The following is a 27,011-nucleotide window of genomic DNA, read 5'->3' as shown; positions in this document are numbered from 1 at the left end:
TCCTTATGAAGGAAAAACAAAAGTGTAATTAAAATCTGAAGACAAATACAACTAACTTCTATATATTTAAAGTGTGCTTTGATATATTTGATATTACACTGACGATATATTTTATAGCTATATAACTTTGTATTTATATAAACAGATTAAAGGTTTTACACAACTCATCAAAAACACTCTTATTGATGTATCTGTTAGAAATAAAACTGAATATAAAAATATATCTGTGTATAAAAGACACAATTCCCAAAGTCCTGTAACTTCATCAAGCCTCCTGATATTAAAACATAGTTTTAATTTAGTACATGGTTTAAAACAGGGTTTAATAATAAAAACGGCCCTAATGCAGAAATCATTATTCAAAAGAAAAGTTAGAACCGTAACGTAAACGTCACCCTTTCAGAAAACTGGCAGCGAAAAGAACCAATCCAGTGTCTGTCCGTGTTTTGTAACAGCCAATCAGCGTCCTGAATTCACTGTATGCGGAAGTTGCTACGTTTCACACTGCTCAGTTCAATTTGAAGCTTTCCGCGTTGAAAAATGCCCTAATAACTACCACTAAAACCTCCAGAGCAGGTTTTATTAATGCAGTTTTCTGGTATAAATACATGTAACATTGCTAGCTGTTACAAAATTACGGCTTAATGACAGTATTATTCACGTGTTAGCCTCATGGCTGACTCCTTGACCGTAAGTAGCCTGTACTTCATACCAGATTCAAGCAGCTAAGGTGAAGCTAGGCGACCACTGAAAGCGGCGCTGGTAGTGGGGACATGCGGCAGCGGCGTTAGGGATGGACCCGAATCCAGCAAAGCGGCTCCGGACGGCGGAGGAAGAGGAAGGAGAAGTGAGAGAAAACGGAGGAGGAGAGCAGCCAGAGGCGGAGAGGAGGAAGACGGCGGATGTGGTGGGTGATGGACAGCATTAAAATAAATTAAAAAGCAAACGTTTTTGAGCCCGCTTTGACAACATTTACAAACACTCTGACTTAACACCCTCTTATTTCATTCATACTCATGCCCCTTGTTGCTGTTTTTCTCTGGTTGTCATAGCATCAAACATTTGCAGTAAGTCAGAACTTTCTCCATTTCCTCTCTCCTGCAGAGTATCATCATGCCGGTGCACAACGCATCATCTTGGCTGGTGGAGTGTCTGCAGGCCATAATGCACCAAGACTTCACCGGCTCCATGGAGCTCTCCGTGTTTGATGATGCAAGCACAGTATGGTGGTTTGTTCTTTTTCTTGTTCGTGCATCTGAAGTTGTAATGTGAAGCCGATGACATATTATTTATCCCTGTGCATGTTGCTCAGGATGACTCCAGGAAAGTGCTGGAGGGCTGGAGGGAGAGGATGGAGGATCGGGGAATCTCAGTGGTGATCTCTGGTCACGGTTCTTCCCAACCTGGAGGAGGTCAGCTTAACTACCCGTCGATTGTGTGTTTGAGCTGATAGACTCACGGTTTTACAGGATAAAAGGCTTAGAGCTTCCTTCAGGTTCAGTTTTGGATTTTCACTATCATACCAGATGGTTTGCATCTTATCTAGGTCTGTTACCATAGTAACTGATGCTGGAAACCTAATCTGTTCTGTTCTGAAGCTGGCTAGGGTTTCTGGCGTTTAGAGATATCTTGGTGCACTTTAAATTAGACAAAATTGACTAAAAATGACTTTTCAGCAAGATATAGGAGCTTGTTTTAAGTCAATAACTCCTTAATCTTGATTAAAAAGTTCTAGTTCCATTGGCAGATTATTTATGACAAGACATTTTCCCTTGTTATAAGTGAAGTAATCTGTGACTGGAATGGGTATTTTTTCATCAATACTAAGGAATTATTGGCTCCTGAAATGTTACTTGTAAGTCATGTTTGTTTTATTTCAAGAGTACTAAGATATTTTCACTAGAAACTAGAAAAAAAATACTTGGTAAGATTTAGTGTTTTTGCAGTGAAGCACTTTGTCAACCATTCAGTGCTCTCAGAGAGTATATCTGGATCACTCCAGAACTGTTCACATTATTTTCAGTAAGGTAGATAAAATGAGCAGATCACTCTTAATCTAAATTTGCCTGGTGAATAAATAATTTTATGATTAACTACATGTCTTTGTATTCTATTGGCGTTTTTCTTTTTTTTGCAATTTAAGTTTCTTTTTTTTTTTAAAAGTAATAATTGTAGTTTTGTTTTATGCTTGTTTTATGGTGGATCCATACACAGAAACATGCTGTGTTATTTTGTCTTCCAGTGGGATTTGCAAAGAATAAGGCAGTGACTCAGAGTAGTGGACGGTACTTGTGCTTTCAGGATGCGGTAGGTGTGCTTCAGATTTTCTTTTAATGAAACGCCAAAAATAATGACTGATTATTTTATTTAAATATACATAAAGCACAACTTTCAGCTATCCTCTTCAGGTTTAGCAGACCTGTCATAACACAAACTTTATAAAAGTGAAAGTATTGGCATCCCACGATAGGTTCATGTGTGAAATACTCTGTTTCTTGGTACATTTTTCTGTGGTTACATATCTAAAAGCTTATCTGCCTAAAGTACGTATTGATAGAAGAGTATGATACTGTGAAGGTCATTATAACTGCAGTCACTTAAACCACAACACGGTTTTTGGTTTTAGTACTGCTTTACTTTTGAAACAGATTGTTACTCTGTCTTTTTTTGTTACATGTGTTTTGAAAGGAAAGGTCATTTTCACAGACACTGACCTGTCTTCTGTGCAAAACACAAAGGCCTGTGTGTAATAATGCAACACAAGGCAAATGTGACAAAGTTTTGAAGGTTTAACGGATTGCATTCACATGAACTGCAGTGGGAGGTTTGAGATTGCAGTTGTTTTAACGTGGCAGACTTTTTGTCTTGGCCCCGCTCTGACTAGTCAGCAGCTGTGAAAGGAATCTTTGTTTCAACTACATAAAGATGTTTGCTATCTCCTGGTGATAACTTCCAAACAGAACCTCACTTTAAAATACTAAAAAGGAATACTTGAAGGTCCAAGCAGCAAGTAAAAAGCCTTAGTTTACCTTTTAATCCTCTACCTATCTGGCATGATTTATTTGTAGCAGTTATTCTATTTATGTCTTTACTTCCTGTCCTTTTAAACCTTAACTTTAGTTTTAATCTTTTAACTCATCCTTTGCTTTCATTTTTCCTCCCTCATCTTTACAATATGATAATTATTTAGTCAGTTTGATTGAGCAAGCGTAGGTATTAAGCTAAGTCTATCCCAACAAGCTGCTCTGTGAGCTTCGTTAAAGTTTTTTTTACTTTAGACTGTTTAGATAGACTGTGAACACATGTTCTCTGTTCAGAAAAGATTTTAACAGTAAAAAAAACAAACAGATGTCAGGTTTCATGTGCCAAACATGACAGAGATCATCCTGGCTTGTTCTTAGGAAAAAATTTAAAAGACAATCTTTGTGATAATCTCGGTAACGGTCATGGGAAAACCTAAGTGCAACCCGAGATTCAATCTGTTATTGAACCACATTTAGCAGCAATAACTTTTGTGTGACCTTATCAGCCTCGCATCGTTTGGGAGGAATTTTTGTCTCATCCTTATTTGCAACATTTCTTCTGTACGTTGAGGTATGCAGACACAGATCTCCTAAGGTCCCGCCACAGGTTAAAGTCTGGATTTTGACTAGACTGAAACAACACCTCGATTCTTACATTTTTCAGACATTCTGTCGTCGATTTGCTTGTGTGTTGTCATGTTGACACCCCAAATTTCTCAAATGTTTTTGTATGAAGTAGAGTTTGTGATCGAATGGCTACAAGTTGCCTGGTTTTTTCTTTGCTGGAAAACAAACTCAAATTATTACATCTTTGACATCATGCCTGTTAGTAGTAGTTTTACAAGCTAACAGGCATGGTAGTTTATCCTGAAATACTTCGTTTGGTTTTCACCCAACATGGTAATCACATATCCACTTTGGACCTTGTGATGTTTATTATTAGCATGTAGCATGCTAACTGAGGTGGAGTTATTGAGGTTTTGTCAGTCTTTCTTATCATTGAACGTTCTGACCTTTGCAGTGCGGAAGTGGATATATATTGTGATTGCACTAACATTTGATTTACCGTAACAGTATCAGACTGTTTTTTACGTGTTTATTGAATCGAGGAAAAGTTCCCCTCCACTATATGTTATACCTTGCTGTTACTAAAAGATAAACTGTGTCACGAAAATACCATGTCACTGACTTCTGACATCTAAGTACCAACCCATGCTTACTATCATTTTCATTTACATCCTGTGAAAGCAGCAACGTTGCACTATTTTTCCCCCGAGACGGAATCCATCAGTTCCATTTTGTATGTGTGCAACATCGATGGATACCAGAATAATATCTGTGCCAATGCAGATGGCGGGTGTTCTTGAATGGCCTGTCAACAGCCTGAGTTTGAAGATTGTTTGCATTTCATGATGATGAGAATCAGAGAATGACTGATCATAACAGACTGTTTCACAGTGTTTACAGAGTGGAAAAGCTTGTAACAGCAGAGCAATTTATATTTGAGAAAGTGTGACTTCTCACATTGTCTCTTGCTCTCTCAATGCCTTTCTCTGTGTTTCTGTTTTGAAGTGTTAGACTCACTTTACACACAATACATGTTCAGCTTATACGTTCAATTTTGGTAACCTGTTTCATTCTAGAAAGTCTTTGAAACATGGTTTGAATATATATTTTTTATCCAATGAAGTGATACTGAGCCTTGATGAATGTTTACTTTGCTTATGTGTTTTTATTTTATTTTACAGTTATTTTTTTCTGCCCTAGGATGACATTATGTTGCCCCAGAGAGTCCGTTTGCAGTATGAAACATCTATCCTCCATCCAAACTCTGTAAGTTTTTTTTTTTACTGTCATTGCTTAGTCACTTCCTTCTCTTTTTTCAACTTTGCTCAGCCGTACTTCCCTTCTTTCTTTTCACTTCTCCTCGGCTCTTTCCTTTTCTCTCAATTTGTTGAAATAAAAGAAGAAATCTTCATTGGGCCGCATGTTTCCGTGGGTGCGCGTATGGGCAGCTGGCACGTGGAACAGTGAGAGTATCCGGTGTTGACGCTTTCTTTGACATGCCAGGTCAGAGGTCAAAGGTTGTGTGTGTGAGGGAAATGACTGAGACGGCATGGAGACAGCAGGCCTGCTCCCCTGTACAAACACCCTGACCTTTGTGGCTCACTGTAATTTTTAAGCTCTGTCAAAAACATACAGTTGAGAACAGATTTGCATGTGGTTGGAGAAGACAAATTATCTTTTATTTTTCAATCTGACATCAGATAAAATATTTCTGTACCAGAATTATTTGCATCAAAAGAAAAAATGTAAAGAGTTGTATTATATTTTATTTTATTTTATTTAAAGACAGTGTTATTTAGTGTAGTTGTCTTGCAATCCGAACGTTGTGAGTTCAATTCCAGCTTCCTCCTGCCACATATTGATGTGCTTTTGGTGGGTAGTGTATGGAGGTCTGTGCATCTGTGATCTATTGTCAAACAATATAACAAACAGCAGTGTTGTGTTCAAGACCACCTAACCCGAGACCAAGACAAGACCAAGACCAGAGTGTATCGAGACCGAGACAAGACCAAGACTTTTAGGGTCCGATACCAAGTCAAGACCAAGACCGAGGGAAGTCGAGACCGAGTCAAGACCAAGACCAGCGCCAGTATGTGACAATAAAATGTGAAACATGATCAAAATCACTAAAATTGATCTAAAAGACCCACATTCACGTAAAAACACCTAGATATTTTACACAGAGAACTGGAATAAACATAAACATCTTTATTTAGTACTTCTATGTTGTAATCACAGAATTTCAAACAATCAAAGTCGATCAAAATAGTATTTTCTCTGCCTTTCATGAACAGTACATACATTTATGTTGTTTTTAAATGTGCTATTTCAAAACCATGTGCAAATATGTAAAACTGAAAAAATGCCAATCATTTCTCTCGTTTCTCTCTCGTATACAGATTATAGCTACATTATATAACTTTTCTTAAATAAATCTATATCTATCACTAAGTTGTGACAATATGTTATGAGACAGATAATTTGTTGAAAAAAAGATTGATCTCCTTCACTTCCTCCCTGAGCGACTACTGCCATCTGCAGAAATACAAACCCCATTGAAATACGTGCACAAAAACATGACTGACTTTTATCAGTTCTAAGACCCTTTTGCTGGATCAGATGGTTTGTTTTTGACCAAGCAGTGTATTTCTCCAGTTAGCACTGGGAACATGGAGAAAAGGCAGAGGAGCTCAATATTTTCACAGCTTGTCGGTCTCATAACATACTGACACAACATAGTGACATAAATATATAAAAAAAACTATATAACTTTTACAAAGATATTTTTTTGTTTTAACAAAGTTACATACTGCATCTTTAACTCTGCTGTTGAATGGATGTAGCAACTTATACATAACATACATAATAAAGAAATCTGACATTTAGAGGCCCAACTGCATGCGTTTCAAAAATAAAATTATACAACTGGAAGCAGTTTCATAATACGCCAAAGCTTTACCCTATCTTCAATGTCAGGAGCTATATCCAGCTCCTAAGGTCAATGTAACTTACATTGACCTTAGTTCATAATTATGAGACAGTGAATGAATTCATTCACTGTCTCATAATTGTTTTTCATGAGAAAGAAAAAATCTAACTTAGGAACAGGATGTTATTATATGTCCAGTCGACTCAGTCTCTCAAGGTTAACTGCATTTGCTTACTTCCCTTAATAATGTTAATTGTAGGACCAATGCAAGAAAATACAACTTATTTAAGGTTAAGCATATCAGGTTTGGCACATTAATAAATTATATATGATGGCTTTGGAGACATTGGGGTTACCCACCAGCACAAGCCAGCACATGCTGACAGAACCATTACGTTCTGTCATGGTTACGTTACAGAACGTAACCATTACGAACCATTAGGTTCTGTCATGGTTACTTATTGACAGAACCATTACGTTCTGTCATGGTTACGTTACAGAACGTAACCATTACGAACCATTACGTTCTGTCATGGTTACTTATTGACAGAACCATTACGAACCATTACGTTCTGTCATGGTGACTTATTGACAGAACCATTACGAACCATTGTTCTGTCATGGTTACGTACGTCACCTTATTATGGTTATTAAACATAGGTAGAGACTTCCACATCAGTCTTCTCCTTCATGAGAAGTATTGAACAAGAACCAAAATATATTACGATTATCTATTCAGACTTTTATTTTTGCTCTGCTTCCACCTATGTGCTGCAATCCACTCATGAAGCCGACAGAAATACGGAGACATGTTCAGGAAAGCTGTAATTGAAACAGCGTTGTCCATGCACAACACGAATCAACACTTCTTTAAATTAAATCAGTAATGTCCGACATGTTTTCACAAACACTACTAGGTGACAACTTGTGCATCAAGCTAGGTGGCAAATAGCGGATAAGAAAGGAGAACATTCACACTAAAAGATAAAGCATACATATATAACTTTAGCTAACTTAATATGTGTAGCTAATATTGAAATAAGAACTGTGTGATGGCCGGGTAGAATAATTTTGATACCGAGGAAATTGCTTACGTTAACTTGCTAGCTTTCCTAATATCACTTTTACACACAGCTTACCTTTCTTTGTGCTTTCTTTCAAGGTGTCGTCGATAAAAGTTGGACGTAGTCCCCACCGTCTCTGATAGTGAAGCACTGCAGAACTTACATTGCGCTGTATGCTTTTTTCTCAATGTTGCTTTACAAATGTATTGTTTGTGATTTAAATAGCCAAATTTTATAACCGATGATTTGGCCGACATCTTATCCCCTTCTCAGACAACCACTTGTAACTTTCAATCGAAGTGCTGCAGTCCGCGCTCAAGGTGAAAGGGGGTGGGGCGACAGCAGTTAAAAAAACAACAACATGCATTTACCAATGAGACGGGTTATTGCTTGGATTTGAATCAGGAGTGCATCCAATAAAAAGAAGGATCTTAAAGAAATTGATACTGATGATTTAGCGTTATTTTCACAGTTGTGGTCTTGACCGGTCTTGAAATAAAATACCGAGTCCTCAATGTCCGAGACCGAGACAAGACCGAGACCAAATGTGGTCGAGTCCGAGACAAGACCGAGACTATCAAAAAATGGTCTTAAGACCGGTCTCGAGACCAAGACCGTTTTCGAGTACTACAACACTGACAAACAGTGTATAAAAATATCTGCTTTTAACTTAATACTATATATTTATCCTTCAATTTAATTTATCTCGACTCACTCTTGTTCAAATGTCTTCTTTACTGCTTTTTTATCCTTGGTTTCCATCCAAACGGAAACTAACAACAATTGTTTTTATTCTGGTCACTGTTTAAGCATCGATTTCTTATGTGAAAAAAAAAAGTATGGAAAAAAAGAAGTTTCTCACAATTTCAAGTCCAGCACACCATGTTTTGCTTTCCTGTGCAGTCAAACATACGCCAGACACGCTGTCAAAGCAAACATTTTCATTGCTCGTATGATGGTGTGCATGTGTGTTTTCATAATAGCTGATTGGCTGTAGAGTCCAGCGGCTGCCGGAGGGATCTACGGAGCGATACGCTCGCTGGATCAACTCACTGGCTCAGGATCAGCTCCTCACTCAGGTAAACAAACGCAGCTCGTCTGTTTCAGTGCTTGTGTTTCATGCACGGGTGAGAGGTCGCATGTCAGGCAGCTACTAGGTCGGATAGAAACAGGATACATACGTGTTGCTCACAGTTTGTACGGAAACGTGGCAGAGGAGCGGAGGGCGGAGGCAGTGTCACTGCTGCCCTCAGAGCCCATCAAAGCTTCAGCAGGGGAAACGGGTCACACTGCCAACCGAGAGGGGGGAATGTTGACGGAAGCTGTTGGCAGTGGAAAAAATGATTTTACTGGCAAAGAAATTGCGTTTCTTTCTGTGGAGACTTTCTGCTCCAACTGATCCTGCAGCAGACATCCAACACTTTTTGGACTGTACAGCTAGCTTTAGACTAACACTACAACATACCTTGAAGATCTACTGTAAATAGATTAATATAATTAAAAATAAGAAATGTAACAAATTTATCTATTGTTGTTTGGGGTTTTGCAGGGCCTGGAAATTAACCTTATTTCAATTAATTTGCACAATTATGTATGTTCCCGTTTTTAAGGCCTGAAGTAGATTGTTTCAGTTTTTTTAATTCAAAATATACTTTATAAATAAAAAAAAACATGCACATAAGGTTTACTATTACCTTCGCTAATGATATAATGTGGTACATTACATTACTCTTTTGCGTAATGATTACCATTTTGTTTATGTGTTTCAGACTTTTATCGCATTTATCAATACGTTTATTTATGATATCTAAATGCAATGTTGCTTGGTCAGTGGTTACTGGCACTTCACTTGTGGTAAGAAAATACAATTGTAGGTGGTCTACAAAAATACGTCGCAGTCATATTTTCAAAACCTAAATAATTAGGTGTTACAGTGCCCCCTTTTGAGGACGGGGGAAAAACACGACAACCACAATGAATTGACAGAGTCCCTGTAAATGTATAAAAACAGGATGTATTGTCATAAAAATCCTAAAAGGTTTGCACAAACGGTGGGGGTGAAAAACCAACAGTCTGGCAGACATTTAACATTAGGTTTTAAGGATTTTATGTTCCTATATTTAAAAGGAAAACTGTAATGTTGGTGATTTGTAGTCAGATGTTTGAAAAGGGAACAATTCCTGTGCTTATGTGAATAAGCTGTTTGACAGAACCATGTAAAATTAAGTAAACTATCAGAAGTGTCAGTGGGCCCAACGGACTGGAGCACTTAAAAAAACCTTGTCGAAACGTGGCATCGTTATCAATTTGAAGGTCAGCATCAGTGTTACCATTATTAATGATCATAATAGTTGTGATATTTTCCATCATTTCATCATATTCAGAATGTGTCTGTATTAAATTAGATCTGTCAGGGATAAATTACAGCGTGCAGCTTGAGCACAAAATGTACCCAGTATTCAAAGGTTGTGTTTTTTGTGAGCAGATTGGATACTTTCATTTGTCTAATTAAGTCTATAGACAGAAAGCTTGGTGTAATTGTTTTGACTGTGTGTAATCAGACACTACATTACAATGTTGATATGTCAGTTCATCTGAAGTGGAACAGACAAACCAGAGCATTCTGAAGAGCACAAGCATCTAGCAAAATGTTAGCATTAGCCGCTAGACTAGGCAGCTAGCTGGAAGAGAGGGCTGCTCAAGTATCTTCCATTTTCACGCTGTGAGCACAAAATATCTTCAAAGGAAACTTTCTTCTGCAGTTGAAACATTTGAAGTTTAGCTACATGATGCTGTTTGGTAGTTTAGTAATTACTGCCTTTCGTTCACTGCCGATGGATTTCTGACAATGTGTTAGAAAGACGGTTTGAGAAACTGTTTTTGTTTTTTGTTTATTTCAAAGTGTGGACACTAAACACATTTTAAACATTTCAAGTTTCTTATTGTAGGTTAACAATACTAATACTGGACTACTAATATTAAAACAAGTTACCATTTTATCCCGGAAAAGGAGGAAACTGAAATGCATAAAATCAACAGCATAGAGCCAGACTGCATAGCATGTGCCTAATAGATTATCTTACAATCTTTATTTTTTTCAACATTTTTTTTTTATCTTTCACAATCTAGGCTCGTCCAATATCTGAAAAGAGTGAACATCTTTTGAATTCAGGTTTTTAGTAAATACTTTTGGTTTGCTCGAGTCTTTCTGGGAACTGGTGATATGGTGGGGAAGTATTTCTATTTATATTGAAAGGAGAGCTTGCCAGTTCTGATTTAGCAAAACACACCATTGCCAAGGATACAGAACAACCTGGACTCACTTTCTGTAACATGCATGCACATTGTTACCATCTGCATAAGCACTCAGCAGACATTCCAGGATATTTGTATGATATTAGGTTTCATGGAGCATGAGAGTGAGATCATGCACTGGTTCTGAAGGTGGTGAGCCACTCCTTTTCTTTCCCCTGCCTTCGACTACCCGATTTTACTTTTACTTTGGGTATAATTTGTGTATAAACAGAAAGAGCTTAGTAAATTAAACCACATAATCTAGTGCTGCTCCCCATATTTAACTTCATATATACAGACCAAAAGTTTGGACACACCTTTTAATTCAATGAGTTTCCTTTATTTTCATGACTATTGACATTGTAGATTCACACTGAAGGCATCAAAACTATGAATAACACATGTGGAAATATGCACTAAACAAAAAAGTGTAAAACAACTGAAAATACCCCTTATATTCTAGTTTCTTCAAAGTAGCAACCTTTTGCTGTGATTACTGCTTTGCACACACTCTGCATTTTCTTGATGAGCTTCAAGAGGTCGTCACCTGAAATGGTTTTCACTTCATAGGTCAACCTGCCCTGTCAGGTTAATAAGTGGGATTTCTTGCCTTATAGTCATGAAAATAAAGAAAACCCATTGAATTAGAAGGTGTGTCCAAACTTTTGGTCTGTACTGTATGATGACTCAAAAGCGCCCCTACCCTCTGATTAGTCACAGTCAGCCTCCTACTGCGCCTGCTGTTTTCCCAGAACTCATTCTTATTCCTCTTATTCATTATTTGGCCACAGCTTACATGTTCAAAATGTTGCAATATTACAACAGGCAGGCAAAAAGACGCACGGAGATGGACACATACACACACTTCCCAGATAAGATTCAGTCCAGCTGTTGTAGCTGGCTGAAACCAGATGTTTGGCACAATTTTCTACATCTGTGAAACATTTCTGGCAGGGCGTAGTAGTTCATTCTATTGTGAAAATGTGTGCATACGCACGTGCATTTACAGGCACGCTGTGTGAAATGTAGTGATGCGGTCAGAGGCAGAGGTGGATCGGATGACCTTCAGGTCCATAAGGTAGAAACTGTTACCAAACAAAGAGGAAAGGGTAAACAAGACGAGGCGAGTGGAGGGAAGGGTGGACTGTCAGGGGGGCTTCATCTTTTAAAGCAGAAAAAGTACTGAGGTTGTGTTGCATTAAGGAGTTTGAGAGAAAAGAAGAGAAGCAAAAACACAAATGAGTCAGAGATCATCTGTGAGGAGGGGATTATGAATGTTTTTCCTTCTGTGCTGGAAGAGAACATGTATGCATATGTAGGCCTGCCATGATAAAAAACTTTTACTGGACAATATATTGTTACAAAAAGTAATACGATAAACAATAATGTTTTTATTTTGAGACCACTTTCAAATATAATAATAATAATGATAATAATAAAAGCTTTTTAATGCAAGTATATACCAACTCAAAGATGGGGGAAAAAAAAAACACTGGAACTGAAAAGCATTTTAAATAATAAATAAAACAACCAAAACAATAAGAGACTGGTTGTCAAATGTTTCTCAAAGTGCCGGCTTTTCAACGACACTGAAGGGGAGCATCTATTTAAAAGATGTTGTCTAAATTAAAATTATTGCACTCGTTTTAAGTTATTATGCAATTAGTTAATTTGTTGCTCATTTTAATAGGCTTATGCATCTGGTTTGCTTTCAGGATTAGAGTAGAAGTGTTTTTCTCCCCCTCTGTGAAGCTTTTGGTTAGTGTCTCCTAATAACTCCATTGGACTTTATGTTGACTCTGAAACACTCCTGGACCATGAAAATCAGTCTGGTTTCAACATATAACCCAGCAGTGTAATGTGAGTTTCACTACTTTGAGTAAGCTACTTCTGTATGTGACTGACTTCCTAGATGTTTACACCCTGTTCACATCTTGCGCTAACTTGTATGCTAACTGATTCAGATAGAAGAGGAGAGTTTTATCCCAAGTGACTAGATCTCAAAGTTTGTCACTTCCCATGAAATTAAACACAACCATGAACATGTCCCAAAAAGCTTTCAGGGAGACTCAAAAGGTGCACACTGAAGCCAGAGTCAATGGCTTAATATGGTGGCCAGAACATGGCCTACTGCTGTCACATTCCTTGTGTTCAGCCACCGTCTTACCTGGAGTAAGGAGGAAAAAGGGACTGGATTGCTGTTCAGTGGCCAAAGTCCTGCCTTAAATGAGAATAAGGGTGTTTTCACACCTGATAGTCTCGTAGACTCGGTTCAGTTGGGGAGCAGAATTTGCTTTTACACTGCAACTGTGCCCAACAGAACGAAAATTTTAAAAAAAACAGTTCACTCCCTCATCTGTGGTGGCGCTGCACCAAGAACTAATGAAACAATGCTAAAACACCTGAGTGAAGTTGGGCCCCCCACCTTCTTCAAATCAGACAAAATTGGTGTCAAAAGTTTGTGCAGCAGAAATTTTCGTTTGTGCCGCTATCATTTTAAAGATATAAAGAAATGTTTCTAGAGGTCATCAAAGGTCAACCAAAAAATATAAAATTCCCTCATTAGTGACAATCTAAGGCTGCACAGCTCTTTGGTTCATGTACCTGTAGTTGTATTTCAGACCATATGAATGAAAAGGCTCAACATTGAAAACTACTGATTTACATTGAAATTTTACTGCCAAGTTTCTGTCTTCAGGATGATGGCTCATTATTTTCTGTTATTGGGTTTGGACACGGCTATTCTTTTTTTTTTTTTTTCTCCCTTCCAGGGGTTTTTTTGTGGGCTCTAGTGTCCCTTATATGAAAGTAGACTGACAGGAAAGGGGGAAGAAGAGGGAGGAAGACATGCGACGAGGACTCAAGGCCTCCAAATGTGGGTCGCGCTATCCCCTACGCCACCACAGCACGCCCCAGGACACGGCTGTTCTTAACCAAGTTTTTGTACTTCTCAGGAATTTAGAAAACTGTTTCATAAACTTGATTGCTGATGAAAAATCTTACCCCTCTGAGGCAGAGGAATGTATTTTCCACAACCACAGTAGCAGAGCGTATAGTTGCTTTATTAAATGCTTGTCATGATTTTGGTTTGTCTTGTTTTTTTGTTCTAGGTTTTGTATTATCAAATATTCTAAAAAATTGTAGTAATGCCCCCGTTTTCTGTTTTTTTTGTTACTTTTAGAAACTGATTCTGTGTATTTATCTGACTTGCCTGTTTTATATCTGGACCTGGTATTTGGTTTTAGGCATACACCTCCCATGGGCCCACGGTTGTCATGCCAACATGGTTCTGCTCAAGGAAATTGTTCATGAAAGTCGGATTGTTTGACGAAGGAGGCAAGGTGAGATTTAACTCTCACACCATTCCTTAAGCTCATTTGTTTAGCACATTTTTTTCCAACAATGTTTGGATTGTTGTTTACATTTTCTCTCAGCAGTGAGTATTCACTGAATTAGACACAGATAAAGAGGAGAAGAGAACAAGCAGATAACAACAAAAATCACACTGGCATCGACAATCTGCTCCAAGTTCAGTGGTGCTTTGTAAAAAGTAAAATGTACAGAAGCTTTTCTTTTTTTTTGTTAGTTTTATCATTTTTTAACCCACACATTACATTCTCGTGAAACGAGCGGATAAAGTTAGCTTAGAACGAACATTGTAGCAATTTAGAAGGTTCATAATGACAATATAAACAACAGAACCCATCCCAAATTCTAGTGTTTATGTTTATCTAATAGTAACTATAGTTTTTAGCTTTTGGAACAATATTTGTGACAGAAGATGTAAGTTAATGGCATCAATAATTACTGATTATAATTTTATCACTGGTGATTATATAAAGATCTGCCTACAGATGGTGGGATCTTTGTGTTGCATATGTTCACTGTGGTTGGTTGGATCAACGAAGGTATTTTTAGAGAAAACATACAAAAGAAGAGACCAATTTAAGTAATACACTGTTAAATTTACTGACAATTATATTAATAATAATACTCATCAATACCTTAAATACAATAAAACATAATTTTTGCTTATCTTTTAGAACCGTTTTTTTCTTTATGCCTAATCAAAAGTCATTGTCAGCAAAATAAACCTGTGGAGGAGCAGCAGCTCTACTCTTCTGTATGCATTGATATTAAGGACAGACATTGATGTCTATCCTTAATATCTGTCCTTGTCTGTCCTTACATTGATGTAAGGACAGACAAAGGGGTCTGTCCTTACCAGACCCTTGGTGATTTAGCTATTTAACCACTGAAGGTCACTCTTAGACCATATATGGAGTCGTTGAACCTTCAGCCCAATATGGTCAGATGATCATTAATAATAGAAAAAGAGAAAAATGAGGGCAACACCAATACACAAAGTGACATCTGTTTTTACACGCTAAAACACAGTTGATGTTTCACAAACTGTGCTTATTGCTTCACACATGGATACATGTTCAAAGTCTATTGCATCATGTCTTGACGCAAATGCTGGGTGGCAAAAATTATTTACCACCATTAAACAGGCAGTACTATGTAAAATGTACTTTTTTGCGCTTTACATCATGTTATATTGTTATTCCCTCATCAAAATCATACCTTGAATGTTGCTTTGATTCGTTCATGCAGACCTTCAATCACCCGTGGCAACCATTCAGCCCTGCAAAATGCTTGCACCACCAAAATGCTTGGGATTGAGCACCACCTTTGAGAACGAATGTCCTCTTTGGAGCAGTCCTCCCAACTCAACTCCTTCAGACTAGTCAGCAGCAATTAGCAAACTCCTGGTGGAACGGCGCATCAGCTGAGCTCATTATAGGAGCTACATTTCATTGAAACGTTGGTAAAGGCGTTGTTACAGTGTCGATAGAGCACTTTTCAGAAGGAAGAGGAGTTTTTAAAGAGACAGAGTCCCAATTTTAAGAAGTCGTATTTCTTTTATGTCATATTTAATATGTACAACATTTTTATAGCAACTGAAGGTTAACATAGTTACTTGATTGAGCTAGAAAGTGATAGTGTGCGACTGAAGAACACGTAAAAATCATTATCTCCATCACTTTTAGTTGTGTTGGAAGTGAAACAGGCTTTACTACTGACAGCACATGCTGCATCTTTACTGACAGAGATCCAATCTCTCTGTTTTCTCTCCAGGGAGTCCCGGAGGATCTGCTCTTCTTCTACCAGTTCCTTCGTCAGGGAGGCTCTCCGCTCAGGGTGGACCAGCGCCTGCTGGTTTATCGGTATCACGAGGCGGCTGCTACTCATTCTGTGACCGAGTCAGTCTCACCGTTCCCCCTCCTTCCCACTGAGTTTCTCTCACACGCACATACTTGGTCACAGTGTTGATCCTCCACCTACACCCAGCTGCCCACTGCCATCCCTGAGTTTCCCAGGGCTCTCGCATGCACTCACACACGAACCCAAATACTCCCGCTGACACACACTCATGAGATGTTTTTCGGACTTTTCAGATTTTATGACAATGTCTTTGGAATTCCAGTCACTTTCCCAGCATTCAGATCAGGAATTTTGGCCTTCTCTGCCTGGAATGTTAACCATCCGCTCGTAGAAAATCGTGTTTTGGTGTGAACAGAAGTGCTTAGGATGCTGTGTGTCAGGCTCACAGCTGCCTGAACTCCACCATGTGGAGCCTGCAGGTGTCCATGCATGCGAGCGTATCTTTAAATGTAAAATGAAAATTGAAATGAACTTCCTTTATATCCTTCCTTCCTTCCCGAGTCTAATTTATCTGCCTGGTGTTAATGCACATCCTTCTCTGTGTTTTTCATCGTCCGTCTCTTTTGGGAGGTCTATTTCAGGCATGTCTGCTTTCCGCTTCCCCCCCACTCTTGACACCCCATCCCACAGACTGCTTAACTACTTCCTCAAGTCAGCCAAATGAAACCGTAGCCCTGTTTCTGTCTGCCAAACAGTGCAGCTGATCTTATGTGAGGTGAAAAGTTTTTTTCATTTTTAAGGATAATGTCAGACAGTAACTAAAATAAAAGGCTTTTATTTTTGGTCTTTGAAAGCGAGTGGCAGCTGTGTGTTTAGTAAATCCTTCCCATATTGCTGCCATGTCTTGCAGTCGATGGTAAAGCAAAGAAAAGAAAAAGCAAAGCAAAGAAAACCTCTTGAGACCACCCAGGCTCTCCGATGGGTTTTGTTTGTCATATGAGGCCCTCTGGTACACGCAGTAAGAAGCTTCACTGCAGAAAAATTAGGAGAAAGCGCTTCGGTTGAATGTGTGCAGATAATTGCTCAGTTTCAGCGAAGGTGTAAAAAGCACAAATGCTAGTTTCATAGTTTTCGTTCTGCCTACTGTCATCAAATTTTGCATGTATGTGGCGATTCAGCGGATTTGAAGACCAGCAACCGTTTTTAGTCTCTGATATAAATGCAGTCAGTCATCGTTATGGTGTAAACACCTTCTGCTGTTATAGTTTCAGTTCTGTGTGAATGCTAGCAATCAGATAACATTGGGGTATATTTAGATTTACAGAAAACATTGGTAGAGCATCAGATGACAAGTCAAAGTACTTCCTTAGTTGTTCTTAAAAGGACTGAATTGACATTTTTACATCATGTTATAATGTTATTCTCTCCTCAAAAACATATGTGGAGTTTTGCTTTTATTCTTTCACTTGTGTTTGAAAAATCCTTCAGTCTCCAGTGGCAGCCATTCAGGGTGCATAAACGCTCGGTCTCATGCGGTGCCGCCTTTTTCTCTGAGCTCCTCCAGACTAGTGGTAGCAGCAATTAGCAAACGCCTGGTGGAATTGCACATCATAGGAACTACTTCTCTACGAAATGCTCCTAAAAACATTGTTAAAGGCTTAATGGAGAAAGTTGTGATGACTGGTTGGAAATAGTTTCTTAAAGAGACAGAGACCCAATTTCAAAGCATTCAGTTGTGACGTGAAATGTCTTTTAAGTTATATTTATACAGCATTTTTATTACAACTGAAGAAGAGATGCACCAATCCAATATTAATATCGGCATCTGTCCCGATATTGAAAACATTTCTAGATTGGGTTTTGGTGACAATGTGCCAGATCCATAAGAGCAGATCTGCTAAGTCTAATTCTGTGCTTCGTGTTCTGAACCACAGCATGTTGTGTTATTTATTTTACTATATTAAGTTTCCTATTTCCACTTTGTAAACCATTTAAATAATAAAGAAACTGTTAGTTGCAGTTTCTTTATTATTTGATTTACTTTGGCTGTTATACTCCTGATTGCACTGACGAAACAAATTAATGTTTAGTCAGTTTTTACATGTTAGACCAAGCTTGTGAAGCTATTGGTGTATTTAAGTGTCATAGCGGTACAGAGTTATCAAATACATTTGTAATTCAATACATTTATGTCTGTGTTTAAACAATTAAACATTTAAGTCAATTCAGCACTGTCTGTTTGTATAGGATTGATACAAAAACCTCAGATATGGATGGTGACTATAAAATATCACCATCCATGAGAATTGGCTATTCAAGGTCCAAACCTAAATCCACACACGTCCACATTGCAAGATTTCAAAACCAGTGTTCATAGATGCTCTTCATCTAACTGAACTATTTAAAAAGAGCGGTAAAAAGAAATGAATTTATTACAAAATTAATTTGTACTAATTGATCTAACAAAGTTGTTGTTATGTAAGTTTGAACTTGGAAAAGGCACCATGATTACAACCACTTTTCTCTTTTCTGCAATCAGGGAGACTATCTGGAAGCTGCGCGTTGACTTTCTGCAGGAGAGAGTTCTCAGCCAGTGGGAGAGCTTCACGATCTGGAATGCCGGGAAACAGGGGAGGAAGCTCTACCGAAGCCTGAGCCTGATCAATCAGAAGAAGGTGATGTGGGACACTAGCCGAATCATTTATCGATTTTTTTTTTTTTTTTTTTAAGTTTTTGATGCTTTGTTGGCACACTTCGACGTTCACTGGTTTTCTTTAGGTCAAAGCGTTCTGCGATGTGGATGAAAAAAAAATTCAGAAGCGATTCTACACACATGAGGAATCCAAGGTGAAATCACTAATTGGAAGGAAAAAAAAAATCTGCAAGGTCTTTGATTCTTAACATTTAACCAACACGTATAAACTGTTTAATGTTTACGGACGTTTCTGTTGATATGACTCCAGGAAAGACCAAAGCCTACGGTCCCCGTCCTGCACTACAAAGAGGCCACGGGCCCCTTCATTATCTGCGTTAAACTGGTGAGCCGAGATCGTGTTTGCGTGTTGTATGCTTGTTGTTTCTGACCGCGCGTCCCTCTGGCCCGTTTTCCAGCCTAACGACATAATGATTCAGGGCGTGTGCCTTGCACAGGATGTGAAACGTACAAACATACGGCGAGGCTGTCAGGAAATGGGAAGAGACGACAGCCTGATCTTTTGATCATGAGATGCTTATGCTAACATCTCATGCTTTAAATCATGCTACATAGAAGAAAGCATTTACGTTTGATTATTAAAGCTGAACAATTTTGTTGAAATTCAGATTTTTCTGCTTTTTTCACAAAGCTTCCCTTTTTATCACTGCGAAAGATTTAGATTCAGATCTGAAGACCAATTAGAAGGGGTCTTCTAATTGCTCAATTATGGAACTTAATAGAGGTACAAACTCAAAAACACAGAAGTCTGGACTCGATCTAAGACGTAAATATCTTTGTCAAACTGTTGTGTTGTATTTAATACAAGAAGCAACACAAAACGAAGCTGCTAAACAGCGTCACAACGTTTCGCCTCTACTCCATGTTCATCGTTTGATCCTTCTTCTGTTGTTTGTATTAGGCTGAGCTTCATGTTTGCTGTGGTTGCGTTCGCAGGACATGACAGGAGGCGTCCTGGAGGAAAATCTCAACTCTTTGCAGCTGAAGGAAGGAACAGATTACTACCATTTCAACTGACGGCTCAACGTGCTGCAGGAGACCACAGGAGCCCCGCAGGTTAAACAGACACAGGAATGCAGAAGACTGATTTATGAAAACATAAACACAAACTCAGAGATAGGGTGTTTATAACCGGGAGGTGAAGTGAAAGCAGCAGCACTGGATTAAAGGACAAAAGCAAGAGGAATGAAGACGTTTATATTGTGTAATAAAAAGGGCCTTTGACTGTGTAAAAAGGTAAAGAATTTCGAGTCCTGATAGTTTAACTTGGCGAGGTTAACAGGTCTGGTTTTCTGCTTCTCTCTTTTTCCACTGTTTCAAATTTGTTACTTTTGGCTCTTTTTGTGGAGATTTTACAGTAAATTCCTCTTCTTAGAGAAACCTACTTTAACGTTTTGTCTTTTCTGGTTAAGCGGAATCTGAGTGAAACTGTAAAAGCGAAGCAGGTTTCATAAGGTATATGAAATGATGCTTGATGAAACGTGAAACCGCGCAGGAACCAAGCAGCCCCTGCAGAATACTTACTCAGGTTGTTGCTCATGTAGAAAAGGTTAATTTATTATTTCTAAGAGTTCATGGAAGTAACTACAGGTGCATCTCAGTAACTAAGAACTTAATCACAAAGTTTGTTTCTCTAATTTAGTTCAACTAGATTTGTTAGATACTTTGTGGCGGATAAAATCCAGCGGACGATGCGACAAACCATCACTGACTGTGGAAACGTCACACTGGACATCCAGCAACGTGGCTCTGGACCTCTCCACTCTTCCTCCAGACTTTGTGACCTTGATTTCCAAATTAAATGCAAACTTTACTTTGAAAACTGGACTTTGAACACCTGAGCAGCATCTTTAAACCAGTTTTTAATACACAAGTTTCACTTTTTTTAATTGAACTATGTAAGTAGGTGGACTTTATGATGAAATTCTAATTTATTCAGATTCACCTGTAAAAAATATATACATATTTTGTCCAAGAGGACAATTTTTTTTGTCAGTCTTCCTCTTTTCCTCTTTTTGTCTTTTCAGAGGTAGCACTGTTAGCTGTCCTATTTAGAAATCTGGAAACTGTTTTTATGTTTCTAACGCCCAGTTTGGACTTCACAAGTTAAATACTGAAGCCCAACACATGTCCTAAAGTTAAAGGAAGTCTCATCACACAATGTGCAGCTTCTTAGGGGTGGGATTTTTTTATGACCGGATTTCGAAACAAGTCCTTTGTCTGATGCAACCATGTAAAATCAGATCCACTCATACACATCTGCTCCAAATGAAAGATGGATTTTGCTCAACTCTGTTTTTCTTTCTCTGCTTCTCTTATGAAATCTAAAGAACAATAACCTTTTTCAGAGGGCACAGTTGTCATACATAAACACAAAAAATGGTTTGTTTTGCCCCACAGAAAGAAGAGATTTTTTTTTTACCCAAAGGTAAACAGATCTTACCCTTAAAATTCTCCCCCCTCTGCTTTTTTTTCTGGGTCAGCAGCATGGTCAGAGTTACTGTAAATCTGCCCACAGAAGTTTAAAAAGAAGTCACAATCATGGTTAAAAAAGATGATAAAGTCCAGTTTTTCTTTTTTTTTGCTTTATACTTGCTTATACCTGAATGAAATCCAGATAAAAGACAAGCTGTTGTAAAAAGAAAACCATGAGAAGTCAAACCATAGAATAAGATGATCTGGCCTGCAGGGAAATCGCTACAAAGTCATATTGTTTACATATACTTCAGACATCTCCTATTAACAACTTTATTATCAATAGGTGATTAACAACACCCCAGACATTAGTTATTGTCAAGTTAAAAGTTGCTTTATAATTTGATTCAACACATTTATCGTTGTGACATCGCTCTGTATAAGCTGTGTAAGTAAAAAAAACTTTTTTTTGTCTGAGTGCCGTCTGCTTTACTCACTCGGCCCTCATGATGAATCACTTGGTGGATGACCAGAGCGAGCCCTAATGGAGAATCTATGAAAGAGACTCAAAGAGCGTAAACAGAGTTTTGCTAAGTGTTTACACTCCGTCTCCCGGCAGGCATCAGAGCCGATAACCAAACCCACCAGGCACAATGGATGACCCTGACTCTGGGGCCTGCGTGCCCTCACTGGTCAAATAAACCCACAAGTGTCTGTAGGATTAAAAAAAGACACGCAGCTGCAAGATCTCTGTGTAGTTCTGCTGATAAAGACAGATAAGAGCTGCGAGTGTCAGAGTGGAGAGGTCGCGGAGGTCAGAGAGCGGGGGCTTTTTCATTCACCAGAAACGGTGCCGCATTCCTTTGTTTCAGTATCTCTTCGCAGGGAAGATGCTTGCGCAAGTAAAGAGGAGTGGGCTGACTTGAAACCAGGAAGCTTCCACGGCCCACTTCCTGTTATTAATCTTTAGCACCTCTTCAACCGAATAAAAATGATGCTGCTGTATCGTAAAAATATATTTAGAAAACTCACAGATTCCACTGAACGATAGATTTAGCTCGACAGAACGAGAACTTATTAAAACATGTTTTTTTGTATCTGCTGAAAGCCAAACCTGCAGTTATGATCTTCATAAATAGAACCTCTCAGTCATCACTATCTACTTCAGAAAATATGGAGGGAAAATTCAGTCAGTCTGTTTTGTGTATTCGCTATAAAAGGTTACAAAACCAAACATTTATTAGCCCAATTTACCTTCCTAAGTTTTCTGGAGTCATGTAGCACCTTTCTGCTGGTGTCTTCTACCACTAAACCTCCTGTGACTGTCAGGTTCATATTCATTTTGAGCTTATTGCTGTGCCAGGTCTTCAGTGGTACCGTCACTAGTCAGAATTAAGCAGCATAACTTTCTTTTTTGTTGTTGTTGCATATTTTTTTTTGGATTGCTACGCTGCTGATAAACCTAAAATCTTCATATGGAACGAGGGCTCTAGCAGCGTGAGATGTCTTGTTATCTTCTGAGATACATTCAGCAGCTCCAGTGTCAGAGGCAACCGTGCAGCCCGCAGCATGACACAACCTCTACTCTAGAGTGGGTGTACTTAAAATGACTAAGACTGAAACATTTCTCTGTATTTCTTTGTAATGGTCTTTAATTTGCTGAGCCTACACAGTTCATGGGCCAGTCAAGAGAAAGTCCCTAATTTTTTTATTTTTATTTTTTTCATTTTTTTTATCTCTGAAGCACCTTTAACTCAAAAACTTTCATTTCAGTATGATAATATGTTTTAATAGATTACGATCTACACTTCATCACTTCTCCATAAATGTTTATGATGCCCTGGTTCTCTCAAACATGCTCCTAACAAGCTGCTACTTTAAGCGGTACATCAAGGCTGTGGTGAAATTCAAATGTTACCAGTGAAAGGAGTAGCTCAAGTTTTTAGAAGTGGGGTTGTCTTAATAGTAGTGAGTAATCAGTATCTTTCTAGCAGTGGATAACTCTGTTGGCATCTTCACTGTGATACTACAGAGCCTAATTTTTTTCAACTTGAAGCTACCAGAGCGGTAACAGAGCAGACTTCCAACCATGTTGAAACCAGTGTAATCTCAGAGGAGTCTTTGTAGTCGCTGCCATTTTCTGAACATTTAAACTGCTGCCACGTTTTAGCTGCAGTTTACTACAGGTTGGAATTTGTTGCTATGATTGTGGACCAACTGCAGGTAGTTTTGTTGTTGTTCCTTTGAGAAATGTATTTATTTATTCAAAGCTGCAGTCTGTAACTGTAAGGAGAGAAAAAGGGTTTTGCATATTTGTTTAAACTGTCACTATGTTGTGACGGTGTAGTATGAGACAGATAATGTGTGAGGTAATCAAGCTCCTCCAGCTGCTCCCAGTGGTTCCACTGTCATCTGCAGAAATGTATTACTCTTGGTGAGACACAGCCAATCAGAGCCTGGTGGAGCGCCTAAGCGCTGTCGCTCATGCTTGTGTACACGCTGCTAAATGTGCTAATGGTGGAGAAACAACTTCCAGGAAAACTGTTTAGCTGGTGAACCAGCTAAAGCATAGCAGAGAGAAAGAGGGGAGGATGTGAGCAGCGCATACATGAGCCTGACAGACAGTGCTAACACCCTCCTCCTGGTGGTGATTGGTCGTTTCTGATGGTCCGTTGTATTTCTGTAGTTAGCCCTGGGAGAAGGCAGAGGAGCTCTTCTGCAGATAATTTTGCAGGTTATCTGTACCTTAGCAAACTGTAATGATAATTTTAACAAATTAAAAAACTTTTTTATAACAGTTACATATTACTATACTTCTACATTAGAGAATTGTAAAATCTACAAAACTAAACTCATACCAGCTAAGCTTAGAAGCCGAGTTTAGATTTGTAAAAAAATACTTAAGATGAAAACAAGCAAGATAAATGTGTCTTCATTGTTTGTTTGGGTCTTCATACTGTTACAATCGTTACTACAGTTGTTGATCAACCTAAAGTTTATGCAGAGGTGGGGGGACTGCAATCTCTCTGGCAGATAGAGGTGACCGAAGACGATTTCTCTCACTTTCACTACCTCTATCTGTTGCCCTACATGCAGGGAAGTATGAAGTGGTGTACTTCCTGACTAAATGTTCTTTCTTCTCTTTCAACAGCCAACCACCACTGCTCTTGAGCAAGATACTTTGGTTCATTAAAGAGCCCATGAAGTTTCTCAGCTGCCCACTGTGGACAAATTAAGATTTCTTTCAAAGAAAGAGGAAATCAAAGGTCTCGGGGGTTGAAATAAGAGATAGAGGAATGTGAGTGCGAGGGCTTCAGGAGGGGGGCAGCTTGAGGACAGACAGGGAAGCGTTCCTTCTGTCAGGCCGCTTGAGAAGAGCCAGGTGACTGCAGACGGATGGGGGGGAGGAGGTTAGAGGCTGCGCTGCTCTGGAAATACTTCAGATGGTCAAAGGAGCGTCTGAGGTCAAAAGCATCGCGGCAGCAGACCTGTGCGGTGGGGACGTGATTGGATCAGGGCTCCGTCTTTAGCCTCTTTGGACACTGGTGTGGTGAAAGTGTTTTTATTTTCGGAGTTTCAAAAGAGGAAGAGGTTGGCATTACAAATTCTGGTGGGGTTTAGTTTCCTTTTACTGCTGAATGCAGCTCGGCTGATAGATTTCAGTCCCCGCTCTCTGTTACGAATAGAATATTTTACAACATGCCTGCTGGATAAAAGAGTTCACAAAAACAACCTAAAGTGCAATTCGAATATTAAAAAAGAAAGGTGGAATAAAAAACATTACATGCACAATGCTACAGATTGGAGCAATACCTTGAAAATGGAATTGAATTATTTTTACATAATTAGGGATTTCACATGAGACTGTGCTTATTTTTATTAAAAGCTTGGCCCTTTTGGTGCTTCTTTGTTTTCTTGTGCCTTTACTTACACCGGGACTCTAAGCCAACTCTAATCCCTTTTCCTGCAACACTTTGGCAGAAGTGTGTGTGTGTTGATGGAGTGGAGAGAGAGGGGGGAGGTGAGTGTTTGGTGGAGGACCTCACTACAGTATTTCTCTAAATGTGCTGCACAACTTTGGCAGTCGAGGGGAATGTGACGACGGAGTATCATGCTCGCCCCTCACAGTGTTTTCTCACGGGAAAACCGCTCAGGATGCAAACGGGGGCTTGGAGCGTACATGTGACTTTTTTTTTTTCTCTCTTCAGCTCTATTTAGACCTTTATTTTGTATTTTTCCAGGAAGGCTAGGTTGTGGAGCTCATGGAGCAGAGCTATAATAAGACCAGTGGAGCAATGTGAGCCACAGAGTTGGCAGTAAAACAGAGCGTAAACGATAATGTGACACCATTCAAAGCTATGTGGACTCAAGGGATTAAACTTAAATCGGTGGTTAACAACCTCAGTGAAAATGCCATTGCATCATTTTTTTTAATAATGATAATAGCTGCTATTTTCTTTCTACATTTTAACAAGACATTGTTATTGTTAATTTCTATCACCATTTTCTCAGCCAACAAAACATTCATTAACATTCAAATGAAAGTTCAGCAAAAAGAAAGACTTTGTTTCTGTTTGGTATTTTCAAAGCCTCAGATCTTCTAATGTATTCCACGTTTATAATCAAATTCCATGATAATATTGCGTTGGACGATTTAAAATGCAAGTGTCTTAAACAGCTGGCAGTTCGATTATTACACAGATACAAACATCTTCAGTTTGATTTGTTTGAATTGCTAAAACAGAGTTCGCTCTGACTGGCCGTTAGCCTCCCTAAAAAGCAACAAAACTTACTGACAAACATTCGTTGAATCACAATTCAGTGAAATATTCTTTTTATTAAGCAGGTTTTTGATTTTATTCCCAGATGCAAATTCAGAATTGAGAGGGAACTGGAATGCAGGATAAGCAGCCACAAGGTTCGTACCTGGTTACTGTCATCTGCTGTAGTTTTGACTGGGACTTCTCATAACTTTGCCCCCTGAGATCCTGGAACAACTTCTTTGTTCTGCTGTTGATTCTCAGCTCGACGCTTTGTCGTTACGTTGCAAATAAAGGAGCATCTCGACAAATTAGCGATTTATTTAAAAAGTTTGTTTCTGAAATTCATTTTAAAAGTGTAACTCACGTCTGTGTTCAATTCTGTCGGTTACACATGACTTGAACGATATTGAGGAAGGTTATCTTACTGAAAGGTATTGGAGTTTACCAGTCATTGAGTACTTTTACTTCAGTATGTGCAATACTAGGTTGATGCTTCTGCTACTCTTGGGAGTGTGTGTGGCATAGAGCTGATCTGTGATTAATGATAAAGTCCAGGCTGCTTAGCACTATAGGCCAATCAAGCACAGTGTAACCTTGGTTATTAAAGCAGGTGTTGCTGTTTTTTATTACTGTTTGTTTCATATGAAATGAAACATTTCTGCTAAACAGATGAGTTGTAGCAAAATAGCCCACAGTAAATGCTTGAAATATATTTCTCAACGTGTAAGGAAAGCTATATCAATTTAAATTGTTTGTTGCTGAAATAAATCAGTTTTGCTTCGGGATCTTTGTTTTGACGTGTATCCTTCATTTCCTCTGACAACCACCTGCGGCAGCTCAACTACCACACCTTGTGAACTGTGGGCCCACGCAAACCAAGCAATAAACCAAAGACATTTTCACAGGTTTGTGAGCATGCATTTGTTGGTCTGCGTGCTGTTTTGACTGTTGCAGAAGTTTGTCTATGAAGCGAAGCCACACTGAAACGAGCAGGTTATTCTTGTCGGGTTTTATAGAAAACCTAAAATAGCCCAGACTTCAATTACATAAAGAGTTGTTAAGCCTTTAGTAGGC

General features: G+C 38.7%; 1 protein-coding gene across 3 annotated transcripts; it reads left to right on the top strand.

Moving 5' to 3' along the window:
- Positions 1–408: 408 nt before the first annotated feature.
- Positions 409–26,986, top strand: qtgal (queuosine-tRNA galactosyltransferase). 3 transcript variants are annotated; one of them, XR_003595517.1, is made up of 14 exons: positions 409–907; positions 1,105–1,221; positions 1,313–1,412; positions 2,243–2,307; positions 4,791–4,856; positions 8,567–8,662; positions 14,123–14,218; positions 16,020–16,144; positions 18,586–18,721; positions 18,825–18,893; positions 19,010–19,084; positions 19,696–19,815; positions 26,041–26,092; positions 26,774–26,986. XR_003595517.1 is itself a non-coding variant. In XM_028017702.1 (13 exons), the coding sequence occupies exons 1-12, from the start codon at positions 794–796 to the stop codon at positions 19,774–19,776; spliced, it is 1,140 nt and encodes a 379-aa protein (XP_027873503.1). In that variant the 5' UTR covers positions 409–793; the 3' UTR covers positions 19,777–19,815; positions 26,774–26,986. The 3 variants fall into 3 exon arrangements, 2 of the variants coding, with proteins under 2 accessions (XP_027873503.1, XP_027873501.1); XM_028017702.1 differs by lacking the exon at positions 26,041–26,092; XM_028017700.1 differs by lacking the exon at positions 26,774–26,986 and having other exon boundaries at positions 26,041–26,722.
- The last annotated feature ends 25 nt before the right edge of the window (positions 26,987–27,011 follow it).

Source organism: Xiphophorus couchianus, chromosome 5, assembly GCF_001444195.1.
Source record: "Xiphophorus couchianus chromosome 5, X_couchianus-1.0, whole genome shotgun sequence".
Taxonomy (NCBI): Eukaryota; Metazoa; Chordata; class Actinopteri; order Cyprinodontiformes; family Poeciliidae; genus Xiphophorus; species Xiphophorus couchianus.
The sequence above is the reverse complement of the archived record's forward strand: the minus strand, read 5'-3'. Positions and strand labels throughout refer to the sequence as shown.

Coding starts and splice junctions, on each gene's coding strand:
- qtgal (XM_028017702.1), top strand. CDS start 794: ATGGACCCGAATCCAGCAAAGCGGCTCCGGACGGCGGAGGAAGAGGAA. Junction 4,857..8,566: donor CTATCCTCCATCCAAACTCT/GTAAGTTTTTTT, acceptor TTTTCATAATAG/CTGATTGGCTGTAGAGTCCA. Junction 18,894..19,009: donor ACACACATGAGGAATCCAAG/GTGAAATCACTA, acceptor ATATGACTCCAG/GAAAGACCAAAGCCTACGGT.